General features: G+C 41.2%; 1 protein-coding gene across 3 annotated transcripts in view; it reads right to left on the reverse strand.

Moving 5' to 3' along the window:
• The window catches only part of Snx27 (sorting nexin family member 27), a 97709-nt gene extending 86769 nt beyond the window's left edge, over positions 1 to 10940 (reverse strand). Inside the window, exon 1 of one of the 3 annotated variants that reach the window (XM_004632353.3) lies at positions 10001 to 10940. In XM_004632353.3, the coding sequence (XP_004632410.1) occupies positions 10001 to 10305 (305 nt within the window). In that variant the 5' untranslated portion in view covers positions 10306 to 10940. The remainder of the gene's footprint in view (positions 1 to 10000) is intronic. The other 2 variants (XM_004632352.3, XM_023716469.1) reach the window with 2 other exon arrangements.
• Between the last annotated feature and the right edge of the window lie 3176 nt (positions 10941 to 14116).

Genomic DNA, 14116 nt, shown 5'->3' on the forward strand with positions numbered 1-14116 from the left:
AGCACAGAAGGAATCAATTATTTGAAGTTCCAGTTTACTACAATTCCTGAACTACCACACAATGAAAATATAAAAGACGGGGCTGTTCAGATAGCTCAGGTACTAAGGCACCTGTTTAGGCAGGCGCAGGGACTGGGGTTCGATCCTTGGTGAGCCATGCCGGCCCTGCCCTTGGGGCACACTGAAACAGGAACCCAGACTGGGTGTGGTGGTGTGAGCCTGTAAACCCAGCACTTGGAAGGCTGAAAACAGGAGGATCACTATGAGTGGATCTGTGCAGTAAGAGCCTGTAGACCCTGTACTAAATATTAAAAAACAAAAAAAAGGCAGGATTCCTCATGTGATCTGATGAATTTGCTCTGAAGTCACAAACTATTCTAAACCCAACCACACAAGTTCTTTGTTCAATTCATCCTGAGACATTGTACATGAATATGAATAGTGTAAATCTACTGCTATTACTATAAAAACAGCTTCATCTGTTAAAGATAATTTCTGAAAATTAGTAATATACTTTTGAAGGAAAATGACCCTCTGGCAATTAAATATCACCTCTTTAACAAAAATAAATGTAGTAATTTACTTTGGAAGTTGAGGAACATTGGCTACAAATTCTCTAAGTTGTAGCCTATTTCAACATATCAAAAGAAAGAGTAAGATCTTTCCCATATCAGTAATCTAAAAACCAAATAAATAGGACAGGGAAACCTAAAATAAAATATCAATACATAACTCATAAAGAAAACTTTAGTGTCACATTTCCCTGAATTCCAAACACCAAATAGAGAAAACAAAACTTTGCTGTATTCAAGTAAAGACACATGCAGGTTTACATATCTTAGAAAAATCCAAAATCTTTTTAACCCTATCAGACTTACGATGACTATAAAAAAAAAAACTAAGGGCTGGTGAGATGGCTCAGTGGTCTAAAGCACCTACTTAGAACAAGCTAAGCAAAGCACAGGGACTGTGGTTCAATCCCCCAGCACCACATGCCAGCCAGCCCCACCCCCTGGTGGGCTGAGCTGGGCCCCCCCACACACATAAATTTAAAAAAACAAAAACAAAAAAACTAACCGTCAAAGTACATTTAGTAGACAAACTTTACAAGTGACAACTTTTCTAGGAGATTAAACTAATCAGCAAAAGAAGAGAAAGTTCTCCAAACTTTTAGAGGTCATCCTATTTTCCAAGATAGCCAAATACTCATTTAAGCTATCTCCTAATATTTTAAACATTCTAAATAAATACAGCTCAAACTAGATACTCACAGCTACTGTACTACTGGGATGGTGAAACTTCCTAATTAATTTCATTGAATAGTTCTATAAGAATAATCAGTCTCTTGAAAGCAGCTGGGAGAGAATCCACATCAGCAGCTGACTCTGCAGATGGCTCTGTACTTTTCCAATGGGAAGTAAGCTAATCACTGTGCACAGAGTTACAGAATGCATAAATCTACGATTCTAGTCTTACTCTAAGATCTGAAACAAGAATCTAAAAGTTTCAGATAGGAATCAGGGTACAGCAGAGGTAGAGTTCAGCATATGCAAAGCCCTGGGTTCAATACCCAGTGCAAAATAACAAAATAAAACAAAAAGATTTCAGACAGCTTAAGCACAAATAAATCATTTTTCAAAAGATGTTTTCATAAGCCAGGAATAGGGGCACAAACCAATAATCCTGGCACTCTGGAAGGCCGAGGCAGGAAGATCTCAGGTTTGAGCCCAGCACAGGCAACTTAGTCACTTAGGGAGATCATCTCAAAATTAAAAATTAAAAGAAGGGTATGGACAGACTGTGGCACACTGGATAGCACAACAGATTTCTAAAAATTAAAAAACAGTACGGGTGTAATTCAGTGCAAACACTGAGCTAAGTATCAGTGCCACCAAAAAACAACTGTCTTCATAAAAATGGAAGTTAATTGAAAGAAGTACAAATACATAAAGACACTCAAATATAGCTCCTTAACTCAGCCACTCAAGTATCCCACAGACACAGCTCCTCATCTATTATAAGAACCATATTTAGTTGGCAAGGGGCAGTAAGTAATAAAAGGACTACACACATACTGCCTGGCATTGACTAATATTGTGTCAAAATATTTAATCCTAAGGTACTCCTCACATTACTCAAAGAGCAAAAATTCACTGTTTTCAGTATGAAGGTAGCTTTCAGGTGTACATTTTAATATCACTTTAAGTTAACTATCTTTAGTCCTCTCAACTCCCAACAACATGGTGTGTGCAAAAATAAAAGACGGGTGCCATCTTCAAATTAGAGAAACAGACTGTAAGTGTAGCTAAAACAAAATATCATAATTAGGACAGAGCATAAGAATGCCTGCCACATAGAAGGATAAAAATCTTAACAACAAGTACAACTATTTAAAATATATGCTAACGGGAAGCATATTTGAGAAGGTGGACTGAAGTAAAATCCATACACCAATTAAAGGCAGCCAGATCTCCATCAGCTGTTTCTACGTCTGGGTGTTAGAGCTTAGTTGTTCTTAGTTTCTTTCTTTATATACTACAAGATAGCCCAAGAGGCAAGATGCTCTGGAATTCTTCTAGTTCTTTTAGTAACTTTCCTTTTTGGCCTCAGAAGTTATTCAACCTCTTCTGGTAAATAATACAAACTAAATTCACAGAAGTGCTGAGTATTGATGTACAACAACTACATTCTTAGCTAGGAAAAAAAAAAAAAAAAAGTAAAATCCAAACTTCTTTGAGTGCATTCTAAGCTATTTTTATCTTATTTCAACCTTACTTTCCATCATCACAATTGTACACAAACAGCAACTTTAGGTCTCTGCTGTCCTAAGAATTGTTCACAATTTCCTCGCTCTTTGCTCAGTTTTCTCAACCAGTGAAATCCTTCCCCCTTCTCTGTTACTAAAATTACAGTTGTCCTTCAATGACAGCTTAAATTCTACCTCTCCAACAATCTTAAGTATATTCACTCTTTCGACTAAATTCACAGTTAGTCATTTACCTCTATGACTTTATTTTCCTTTACACATAGTAAATGATCCTCCCACCGTAGCATAAGCTCCTCAAGGGCAGGGATGCAGGAACACTGACTCATAAGTCCTGCAGTGCTTTGCACACAACCAGACTGGATATAAAATAGGGAGCCAGCGTGAGAAAAAACGATGCCTCAATCAGTGTTTTTCAGATAGTGGATGACAAGCTAACAAACAGGGAACTTAACATAGTGGGCCACCATCAGCATTCAAAAATTCAAACAAACAAATAAAAAACAAGTTGTGATTAAAAAATATTCTAGCTGTGCATAGTGGCACATACCTATAGACCTAGGCAGCACTCAGGAGACTGAGACAGGAGGATCATGAGTTCAAGGTCAGCCTGGACATGATGAGACCCTGTCTCAAAGCCCCCCCAAAAGAAAAAAAAGATTAAAATTGACTAATGATTATTGTCAAATGTATCACTCAGGCATAGGCTTTTATTGGGTTGTCGGTGTGAACCAGAAAAGATCTATGTAGCTGACAGCTGAATATAATGAACCTAACTGGTTCTAATCGAAATCACTATATTTTGGGGGTGGTTTTAGTTGTTGTTGCGTTTTGCTGTTGTTGTTGCTATTGTCATGGGAATTTAACTCAGGACCCTGTGTTTGCCAGGCAGTGCTGTGCTGCTGAGTTATATCACAAGCCCTAATCTAAACCACTGTGATAGCCACAATATCTATTGTGAGTGTTGCCATGACCTACTGAATGAACTTATCACAGATCATGCTCACAAGGCACTTTTTCTGTGATCATACATTATAAAATGTTTGCTTGTCAATTAAGCCTCTTTGCTTATCTACTAGATTATAAGAATTATTCCCAATGAGACTTATCTTTAAAAACATGTAATTATCCTTGAGAATAATTAATTATCCACCATAACAAAGCCTTACCTAAAACAAACTAGTAATTGGTGGCCAGAAAGACAACCCGTAATGCTCAGAAAAATCTTTACACTTACTCATGAAAGATCTTTCTCGGGGCCAGGGAGATGGCTCAGTGGAATAAGCGCTTCCTTGGCAAGCGTAAGGGCCTGAGTTCAATCCCCAGTTCCACAAAAAAAAGAAAGAAAGAAAGATCTTTCTCTGGTCACAACAATCTGTGCAAGTGATTTCTTTTTTTTTAAATTAATTAATTAATTTATTTATTTTTTTGTGCAAGTGATTTCTAAAGAAAAGGCAAATGCTACTTCCAAGCCTAAACTGCATAAAAAATTTAAAATATTTTTGAAATTAGAATTATGATCATCATGTTCTCTTTGCTCATAACCAACAGTATGTAGCAATAGTACAAACAAAGAATGCCTGCTTTAGTCCCTCACCTCTCACCCAACAACAGGGAGACGAACAGGAAAAATATAAGATGGTTACATTTCACAATAGCTGGGAGATGAAGATGAAAAAGGTAAGATGGTTACATTTCACGATGGCAGAAAAAGCTCAACTGTTATTCAAGTTTACAGGCATGCAATCACATTTCAACAATTTTAAGTAACTATCCACAGTCAAGAGTAGTTCACTATTAACAGTGAAGAACAGCTGAAAAATTGGCAGATGTGGTGTTATAAGCCTGTAGTCCCAGTACTCTGGGAGACTCAGAGGATTCAGAGTTCTTAAGCAACTTAGTGATTTTTAGTTTCAAAATTAAAAGCCTGGAGGGGCTGGGGGAGATGGCTCAGTAGAATAAGTGCTTCCCTGGCAAGAGCAAGGACCTGAGTTCAATCCCCGGTTCCGCAAGGGGGAAAAAAAAAATTAAAAGCCTGGAGTTATAACTCAGTGCAAAGGCCTAGGTTCCCCAGTACTGAAGGGAAAACGGCATAGCTGGGGGTGGGGGGGGACAAAGACATCATTACTGTAACACCCAATTTCCCCTCTTATAAAAGGGATCATTTTATTCATATTCACTAAGTATTTACTGAAAAATATCTTCTATATGCCATGCAACATTTGGCTAGGATTTAACAAATATGTATAGTATTTGATGTCATCCCTGCCTACAAAGGCACTTATAATTTCACTATCTCACAGGGCTTTTGTGAAATTCAAATGCAAAACACTGCAAACCCTGACACCATACACACTGCACAGGAGCATAAGGATTCTGATTACTTGTTCTACTTCTTAACCTTCCACCTCTATTACAAGAACTTCGCAAGATCCAATAAATAAAGTATAAATAATCAAATAGAAAAGTTATTACTTAACTGATTTTTCACTTAGGCTGCTATTCAGGATCCTAAGAAATTGCTATTCATTTTCATAGTCTTAGCTCATGACTCTCAATACTGTACAACCATAATGATAAAGTTAACTAAGAACATAGGCGTATAATCTATAGCATTGCTCTGGATACGTGACTCAGTACATGTGCTGCATTCCCTAAAGCTGGCAAAAAAGTAAAAATTAAAGATATATAGACCTCAGGGAAGACCTCCTGAATCATTACTTTTGGAAGGTGAGCATGAGAATCTGTATTTTTAACAAGCACAAGCAACTGATTGTAATATATACTAAAACTGGAGAACCACTGCCATAAAAATTCCTCTGATCAACAACCATTTCAAATACTATTATCAAAATCTACCCGGAAAATCTGAACCAAATAGAAATGATACAATTACAAAAGCAGCTCTTGTACTTAGCAGTCAATGTTATATGACTCACATTAACTTATAAAAATACTTCTTGTGACACCAACCTCTTTGTATTCAATTATTGCCAAACTGTTATGAAAATGAAGTTTAAAACTGATTCTCAATAAACAATTGTGTACATATCCTTTATTTTATAGTTCAACAAGGGAAAGTTGGTAAGTACATTACCCCATTACTATCAAGGAGAAAAACACATATTCTCTGACCAGCATAAATAGTACAGTGAATGCTTCCAATCCAACCTTAGGAAACTATGTTCAAAGATCATACTACCAAATATCAAAGAGACAAAGAAATAGCCAACAGATAAATCTAATACCTCAAAATTACAATCACAAATCCATATCTTCTACACACTAAAAATCTCAAAGAATCAATCAAAAGCCCTTGTGACTACCAGCTGTGGCGGCACATGCTTGTCATCCCAGAACTCTGAAGGCTGGGCAGGAGAATCGCTGCAAGTTTGAGGCCAGCCTGGGCTACATAGTGAGTTCAAGGCCAGCCTGCACTACAAATCAAGACTTTGTCTCTACTTTCAGCTTAAAAAATTTAACTTAATGCCAGTTAATTTCTATACTATATAATTAGTCCAAATACATGTATTTTAGTTTTATTTGTTGAAAGCATCCTTCACCTATTAGCCTCCAGGTACATACACATCAGGGAAAAGACAGTCAGTGCATATTACGCTGGGAAAAACTGTAAGGTGGAGATGAACAATGCCAGTCAAAAAAACTTTCCAGGGGCTGGTGAGATGGCTCAGTGGTCTAAAGCACCTACTTAGAACAAGCTTAGCAACGCACATGGACCGTGGTTCAATCCCCCCGCACCACATGCCAGCCAGCCCCGCCCCCTGGTGGGCTGAGCTGGCCATACACACAAATTAATTAATTAATTAATTAATAATTTGGAAAAAAAGAGAGAAAACTTTCCATCGACAGTAAAATTTAGAGCCCAGAGGGCTTCTCATACTGCAGTACCAAGCCCTGCAATGTGACTCTCTTCTAAGCCTCTTACAATCTAGTCATTTTTAGAGAAAGAAAAGACAAACAAAACTACACCAGTTTGCATGTAGTTTAATGATTGTTCCAAGATTTGGTAAGGATGGGCTTGGTAACAGGCTCTTAGAAAAACAAATTGATGCTCTTGCGTGCAAGCTTATAAGCCCTTAATCTCAAAGTTATTCTGCTCTTTCACACCTTGGAGTCATCCAAGCAACTATGATATATAAAAACTAGAAAAAAAACTATTTTAAATAGAGGAAAAGGGTCTAAAATACATGTCTTGAATAGCAATTATCAAGGTTCAGAGATCCACCTATGACTTGATACAAACGATACATCTACACAAGGATAATGCACCTATCCATAGTTCTGACCCCACTTGGCACTTCAGCGGCAAGGAAAGTTTTACTGGGACAACAGGGAGAACTTGAGCGAAAGACAAAGAAAAGCTCTAAGAAGTGTTACCTAAAGGATGCTTTGGGAAAATCAGTATCAGATCAGATCAGATCAAAACAAGTAGTAATAACAGAAAGAATAGTATTTTCTGCTGGGGTGCAGCTTCATAGTAAAGCACTTGCCCAGAATGTGCAAAATCCTAGATCCAATCCTCAGCACCACAGAAAAAGGAAGAAGGGAAGAGAGAGAGGAGAGAAGGATGCAGGCAGGCAGGGAAGAAGGGAAGGGGCAGGGGAGAGGGACCCCCTAACTGAGGTTTCAGAGAATTTCCCAACTAGCTGGCTGAGCTTCATGCTGTAACTATCACAACTTCCACTAGAGTACTAGATAGGTTTCAAAGTATTTTCAAACCAAAATACACACACCTAAAAGGGTGAGTAACTAATGCCAGGAAGATTTCTAATTACCACAGCCTTCAAGAGAGAGATCACCTAGGCAGAGCATTATTTTCCTAAAGTAAAACTGAAGTAAATAATTATACAGCTAATGTGATCTATCATATGTTGTACCAATAAACATAGCTGATGATAACCTCTCAAAAATACAAAGTTTCCCATTCACCACTAAGAAGTGTCAAAAAGCAATGTCTATAAGCAAGTCTTCCCAGGTTCCTAACCTGGAACCTGGGCCTGAGGCAAGTCCTTCTTCCTGGCCTAGGAGATCGTCTGAGATCTCCAATATAGGACCTAGTTTACATCGGGGCTTGGCTGTCAAAATGCCATAAAGGAAAGGAGCCATCAAGTGACTAGCTGTAGTTTCCCACAGAATTAGTTATTTTGGTTTAGTTCTGTTAGAGCCTATAAAATATAAATTGCTTGGCACATTAAAAATGTGTAATTCTAAATAATTTAAGTCTAATAATAAATAGCTAGATCAAAAGTTAACTTCCAAAAGGAAAGAAAAATGACAATTCCAAGAGCTTCTATCGGAATAAAATATTAGCTACACATTGAGTTATCTATGAAAAACAAAAAAGGTGCCTTGGTACAAAACAAAACATCAAACATAAGTCTTCACTGTATTCTATACCTAAATGTCCTGCCGCCCAAAAAACTAAGAACATATTGTCAGAGGATAAAAGAAAACAGTATGTAGGATATAAGGAGAGGGGCCAGGAAGATGGCTCAGTAGAATAAGTGCTTGCCTGGCAAATGCAAGGGCCTGAGTTCAATCCCCAGTACCGCAAAAAAAAAAAAAGGATATAAGGAGAACAGTAAGCATCTATTACAGAAAGGACAGAAGAGAGGTACAAAATCTCTAAAAGTGAGTTACTATTTCTTGATGTATACAAAGAGGAAACAATGAGTGGATACTACAGGATAGGACTCTCAAAGATGAAAGATTAAGGAGCAAAAGGTAGAGGAAATTCTGTAAGACCAAATTTTAAGATAGCATTCCCTTGGAAAATTTTACATGAATCTAGAGTTTTACAAGAGGGAAAATTGTGGTTGTGGAAATTACAAAGGAAATAAAATGTTTTAAAAAGGAGAAAGACTTCTCATGGGCAAGAACAAAAATGTGGGGAAAAAGAATATACACTACAGATTCAGTAAGGAAAGAAATACAGAAGTGAAGACTGCTAAGAATTAAGACAATGCCAGTAACACCACCTATCAGTCAACCACTGTATGAATTTTAATACAAAGTATAAATGTAACACCATATTAAGGTAGCGGAAGAGGGCTACCTAGAAACTGCAAGACAAGGCAACATCCTACAAGCCCTCAGGAATGCGGTGGGGCAGTAAGAAGTACGAAGCACTCGGAGGGATATAGGGAAGGAAACACTAAATTCAATGTCAGGGGGAGATACTGCAGCAGCAAGAGGGTGGGTTGCAGCAGAAAAGGAAAGCTGCCCACAGGAGAAAAACAATAAGCTAAAGTGAAGTATTGGCTCACAGAGCGCAGAGGAGAGAAAATGTAGCTGGGCATGTCCTAAAAAGTGTAGAGGTCAAAGACCCACAAGAGGTTGTACTCTGGCGGAAGTAGGAGCTCGGAGAGCTCCACTATGAACCTGACTCCAAAAAGAAGTATTTAAGTATGGTGTTTGAGTGAAGACTGCGGCCAGGCTACACTCGGAGGGATATAGGGAAGGAAACACTAAATTCAATGTCAGGGTGTAATACCAGATTAGGGAGAAGGCAAACTAGCGCCAAGCCCTCCCTGCAGAAGGTAAGCAAGGATCAGAAAGGAAGGTGTACTCTTCAGTGTATGACTACAGGAGAAGAGGAAAGGACAAGCAGGAGAATGGGAAAATACAGGGGCTGCTTAACGATAAGGAAAAGACATCCAAGGAAAGAAAAAGGAGTGGAATGGGGAGGGATGTGTTTCCAGGGGAAAACTGGAAGCAGACCCGGGGTTCTGCTTACTTGGTTTAAAGGGCAGAAGGGACAGTCCACAGGGACTGAGGGGAGTGGCGGAGAACAGGAAACTACGACGCTAAAGCCGAGAACTTGGGGAGGACCCGCCACTGGCCGGATCAGAAAAGGAGGTGCCGTCAATAAGGTACAGACATTCATTAGGCAAGCGAGGGGCAGTGAGAGCAGGAAACTGCGTTATGAAAGGAGAAGGCAAAGGGGCAGAAAACAGCTAGAGGCATGTGGGCAGGGGTAAACGCACACAAGGACTTACACTGGAGACAAGGAGGGAGGTGGGAGTCGCGGGAACCGTGGGAGGGGGACAACCCACAGGAGGTGCGGGGCAGCTGGGGCCTGAAGGGGGTCGGGGTCCCGAGGGCCGGTGGAGGGTGGGGGAGGTGCGGCCTGCGGGTGACAGGGGTGGAGGGCAAATGCAGGGACAGGCGGAGGGGCTCGGGGAGGGTGGGGCGGCGGGTGGCCCCGATACTCACACCTCCAGGATGCGGTCCCCCTTGCGCACCCCGGCCCGATCGGCCGCCCCCCCGGGCAGCACGGCGCTCACATGCTGCAGCGGCGCATACAGCTCCCCGTTGATGCTCCGCAGCTGCCCGCCCTCGCTCACTTGGCCCCGCACGTTGAAGCCGTAGCCGGACTCTGACTTGACGATGCGCACGACCCGCGGGCCGCCGCCTCCGCCGTTCCCGGCGCAGTGGAGCCCAGACCCCCCACCGCCGCCACCGCCTCCGTTCCTGTGAGGGGCTGAGGGGTGAATCCCTTCCCCGTCCTCGTCCGCCATCTTGCGAGCAGGCGAGCCCTACCCCCGCCCCCCTACGCCTCCACTCCCTCCCGGCGCGCACTCGCCCTCTTAGGCAGCCGCGCGACCCCCGGCGCGCGTGCCCGCTCAGCCGGCCGCGGGACCGAGCCGGCCACGGTGCCTCTAACGGGGTGGGGGTGGGGGAAGCCGGGGGCGGGGAAAAGCGGATGGTTCGGCGCCGAGAGGCCTCCCGGGAGTTGTAGTTCCTGTGTGGTAGGGCCCTATGATGCGTTCAGGAGCGAGGCATGCTGGGAATTGATGTTTAGCTAGTAGGCCGGTGGGTGAGTTTCTATCGCAGCACAGAGTTTAGCAAGAGGTTCCCCTTATTGGCACAGTGCAAATTTCCTCTCCACTTTAATTTCATAATGTTGGCTAGGGGTGCTGCTCAGAGTTGTACTCTGTTCATTGCATGCACAAGGCTCTGGGTTCAAACTCTGGCACAAGCGTTTGTGCACACACATACACAAACACAACGTTAGGGTCAGTTGATGCCTGTGGATCAACACAGTCTTAAATTTTCTCGGTAACTTGTGTGTTCTTGCGTGGATTGAACCTAGGTAACTCTCTCTCTGTGCTTCTCTTTGTTTTGAAGCAAGCTCTCACTAAATTGCTAGGTTGTCCAGACTAGGCTTGATCCTTCTGGCTTAGCCTTTTCGCAGATCTCTGCCACCACACCTGGTTTTGTATGTTCATTTTATTCCATGGTCTCGACAACCCTCAGAAACAACTGGATCACAAATGAGTTTCCTTATTTCAAATATTAGGAAATCGAATCTTATAGTGGCCAAAGTCACACAGCTATTAAGTAACAGGAACTAAAGCCCAGTTATTTTTGTGCAACTTTCTTTTCATGTATTGCATCTACATAAGAAGTATGCCTCAGCTATACAAAAAGGATATGTAGAGCAGAAACTACAGTCTCAGTGGTCAAGTGATTTCATTTTTTTTTTTTTTTTTGCGGAACTAGGGATTGAATTCAGGCCCTTGTACTTGGCCAGGCAAGCGCTTATTCTACTGAGCCATCTCCTCGGCCCCAATGATTTCAATTAAGCAATCATGAATTTACTTTTATTTGAATTCTTGGCATGTGGCACCAATGAATGTTTTTTGATTATCTGTAAAGGCAAGAAGAAAGGGTGAGGGGGCCGGGGAGATAGCTCAGTGGAATAAGTGCTTCCCTGGCAAGCTCAACGGCCTGAGTTCAATCCCCAGTTCCGCGAAAAAAGAAAAGAAAAGAAAAGAAAAAGAAGAAAGAAAGGGCGAGAGCAAACATAATTAAAATACTCTAGCTTAAGCAATTACTACTCAGGTCTGGCGTTCAAGTCTATCCTAATGATAAGTAAAAATTTAGTCTAATACTGTTTCATGGATACTGTAGAAAACCTAAGCTTCCTGGTCAGAGACAAAGGACTATTATTTGCAATGTAGAAAGCAACATGAGCATCAGCATATTTGTGTCAGTTCCTCTTGCCTACTACGCACCATGTGAATGAAATAAAGATCTCAGGTGAATGTTATTTAGTGGATTTACATCACTAAAGGAACATTGAGCATGGGGAGGTTGCCATTTTATAGGCAGCAGTAAGAAAACCTTTTCTCTGCTCTAAAGGGAGATATTTCATCTCTCAAGGTTGCTTACTATAAACACAGCCTACAACCCCGAGAAAATACCCCAGTACAAAGCAGTTTTAAAAAACCTCTATTCTTGGTCCTGAAACATTACTGTTAGCCAAACTCTACTCCAAGCACTTTACATCTATTATGTCATTAAATCCTTACAACCCTATAATATCTCCTATTTTATGGATGAATAAAGAGGCATAGAGAAGTTATACAACTAATAAATAATCCAGAAGAAGCATAGGTCTGGTGATTTGTAAAATCAACAGGAAACCCCCTGAAAGAATTTATTGACTGTATAAGTCTTTCTAGGAATTACTAGAGGGCAGGAAAGATAGATCTAGTAAAAATTTAGGTGAGCTCACAAAATGTGGGATGAGGACTCAAAGTCATTACGGTTAGAAAATACAAATGAATATGACCTTTTTCCACTAATAAGTTGGAATAAGAACTTAGCTCCAAAATAATAATAAAATGTGGTTTGAATCTGATTCATTGGGGTTAACCGGGATGTGAAGAAACTTACCTAATCAGATGTCAGACAAAGAAAATAGAAGGAACCTTCATTAAAGAGCTATCTTTGCACCAGAATATGGCTCAGTGGCACAAGCACCTTGGCATGCACAAGGTCCTCAGTTTGTATTCCTGTTTTTTTAAGCTAGTTTTTTCATTTATTTATTTAATAAAAAGACACCAAATTCCTGCTCTATTCTAGGACCTGTAACAGTGGCTAGGAATGGAGAGATAAAAAAACATCCACAAATTCCCAAAGGGCAATAGCACACAGCCAAACTTGGCAGCTCCCCTTCTAGGAGTTCCTTCTAGAACATTCACACATGTGAAATGATGTTTTCATGAAGGCACATTAAGATGCAATCATTTTTTATTCAAAAAGGATTGGAGCTGGGGAGATAGCTCAGTGGCATAAGCGCCTGCCTGACAAGCACAAAGTCTTGAGTTCAATCCCCCAGTACCAACAAAAAAAAAAGGATTGGAAACAACCTAATAGTCATTGGTAAAATTATGATACATCCACAATGGAAAACTGAGTCCCTGTAAGCAAAACATAAAGCAGCTCTTTGTGCACTGATGCAGGATGATCTCACGGAGGCACCATTACTGTTCTCAAGAACTTAGTGTCTAGCAGGAGACAGAAAAGAAAGACAAAACAATTACAAACCCTGCATAAGGACGACAGTGGCAGAAGCCTGTGCAGGCTGCTGGACAGCTGAGAGAAGGGTCTACAAGCATCCAGAATGTGAGGAGTTAGGGAAGCCATTTTGTGAAATGGGGGAGCTGAGCTGAATTATTACCCATGAGAGGAGTCATCGAGGCAGAGCAGGATAGGAGTGTCAGCATTTCTGATGAGGAGAATGGCGTATGCACCCAGAGAGACCTGAAAGAACATTAAATCTCATAAGGACATTTGGTCAGTAGAGTGAGAGCAGAGGGAACAGGGCTGGAAGTGGCTGCGGAGGTGGTCGAGAGTCTGATCTGGGAAGTTTTCAGATATGAAAGGTAGTGTCCAAGAATTAGGATTCCATTTCTAAGAATTTAGGAGCCTCTGAGTGCTTTTAAACAGAGCAGCAGTATTATCAAATTTATGTTTCAATAAGTTCATTCTGCAGAATGTGTAGAGAATGAATTGAGGTAGGAAGATCAGTTAAGAAGCCACAGTGGAGGGCAGGCAAGATAGCTCAGAGGACTAAGTGCCTGCTTGCACAAGTGCAGGGACTGGGGTTCGATCCCTAGCACCACATGCCGTGCTGGCCCCACCCTGAGCTGGCCACTGAGACCTGGGCTGATGTCACACGCTTGTAATCCCAGCTCTGGAGAGGCTGAAAACAAGAGGGTCACTATGAGTCCAAGCTGCAAAGTAAGACCTTGTACCAAATACATTTTTTAAAGAAAGAAGCCGTAGTGGGTGAGAATTAATAAGATTCAAACTAGGACAGTGGCTGTGGGAATACAAGGAGGGGGACACAGAGGATAGGAAGTTGGTCACCACAGGTTCAGGTGCAAGGGTTGGGGAGGAAGGAATGAAGTAAGGTTCCCCAAGATGAGGCAGGAAAAGGAAGAAGAGGTTTGAGGGGAAGACAATGAGTTTAGTTTGGGGCCTGTGGATATGAGCAGCTTGTAGGAGATTCAAGAGGAATTTTTTTTTTTTTTTTTT

The sequence above is a fragment of the Octodon degus genome, unplaced genomic scaffold (assembly GCF_000260255.1).
Source record: "Octodon degus isolate 3935 unplaced genomic scaffold, OctDeg1.0 scaffold00048, whole genome shotgun sequence".
Lineage (NCBI taxonomy): Eukaryota > Metazoa > Chordata > Mammalia > Rodentia > Octodontidae > Octodon > Octodon degus.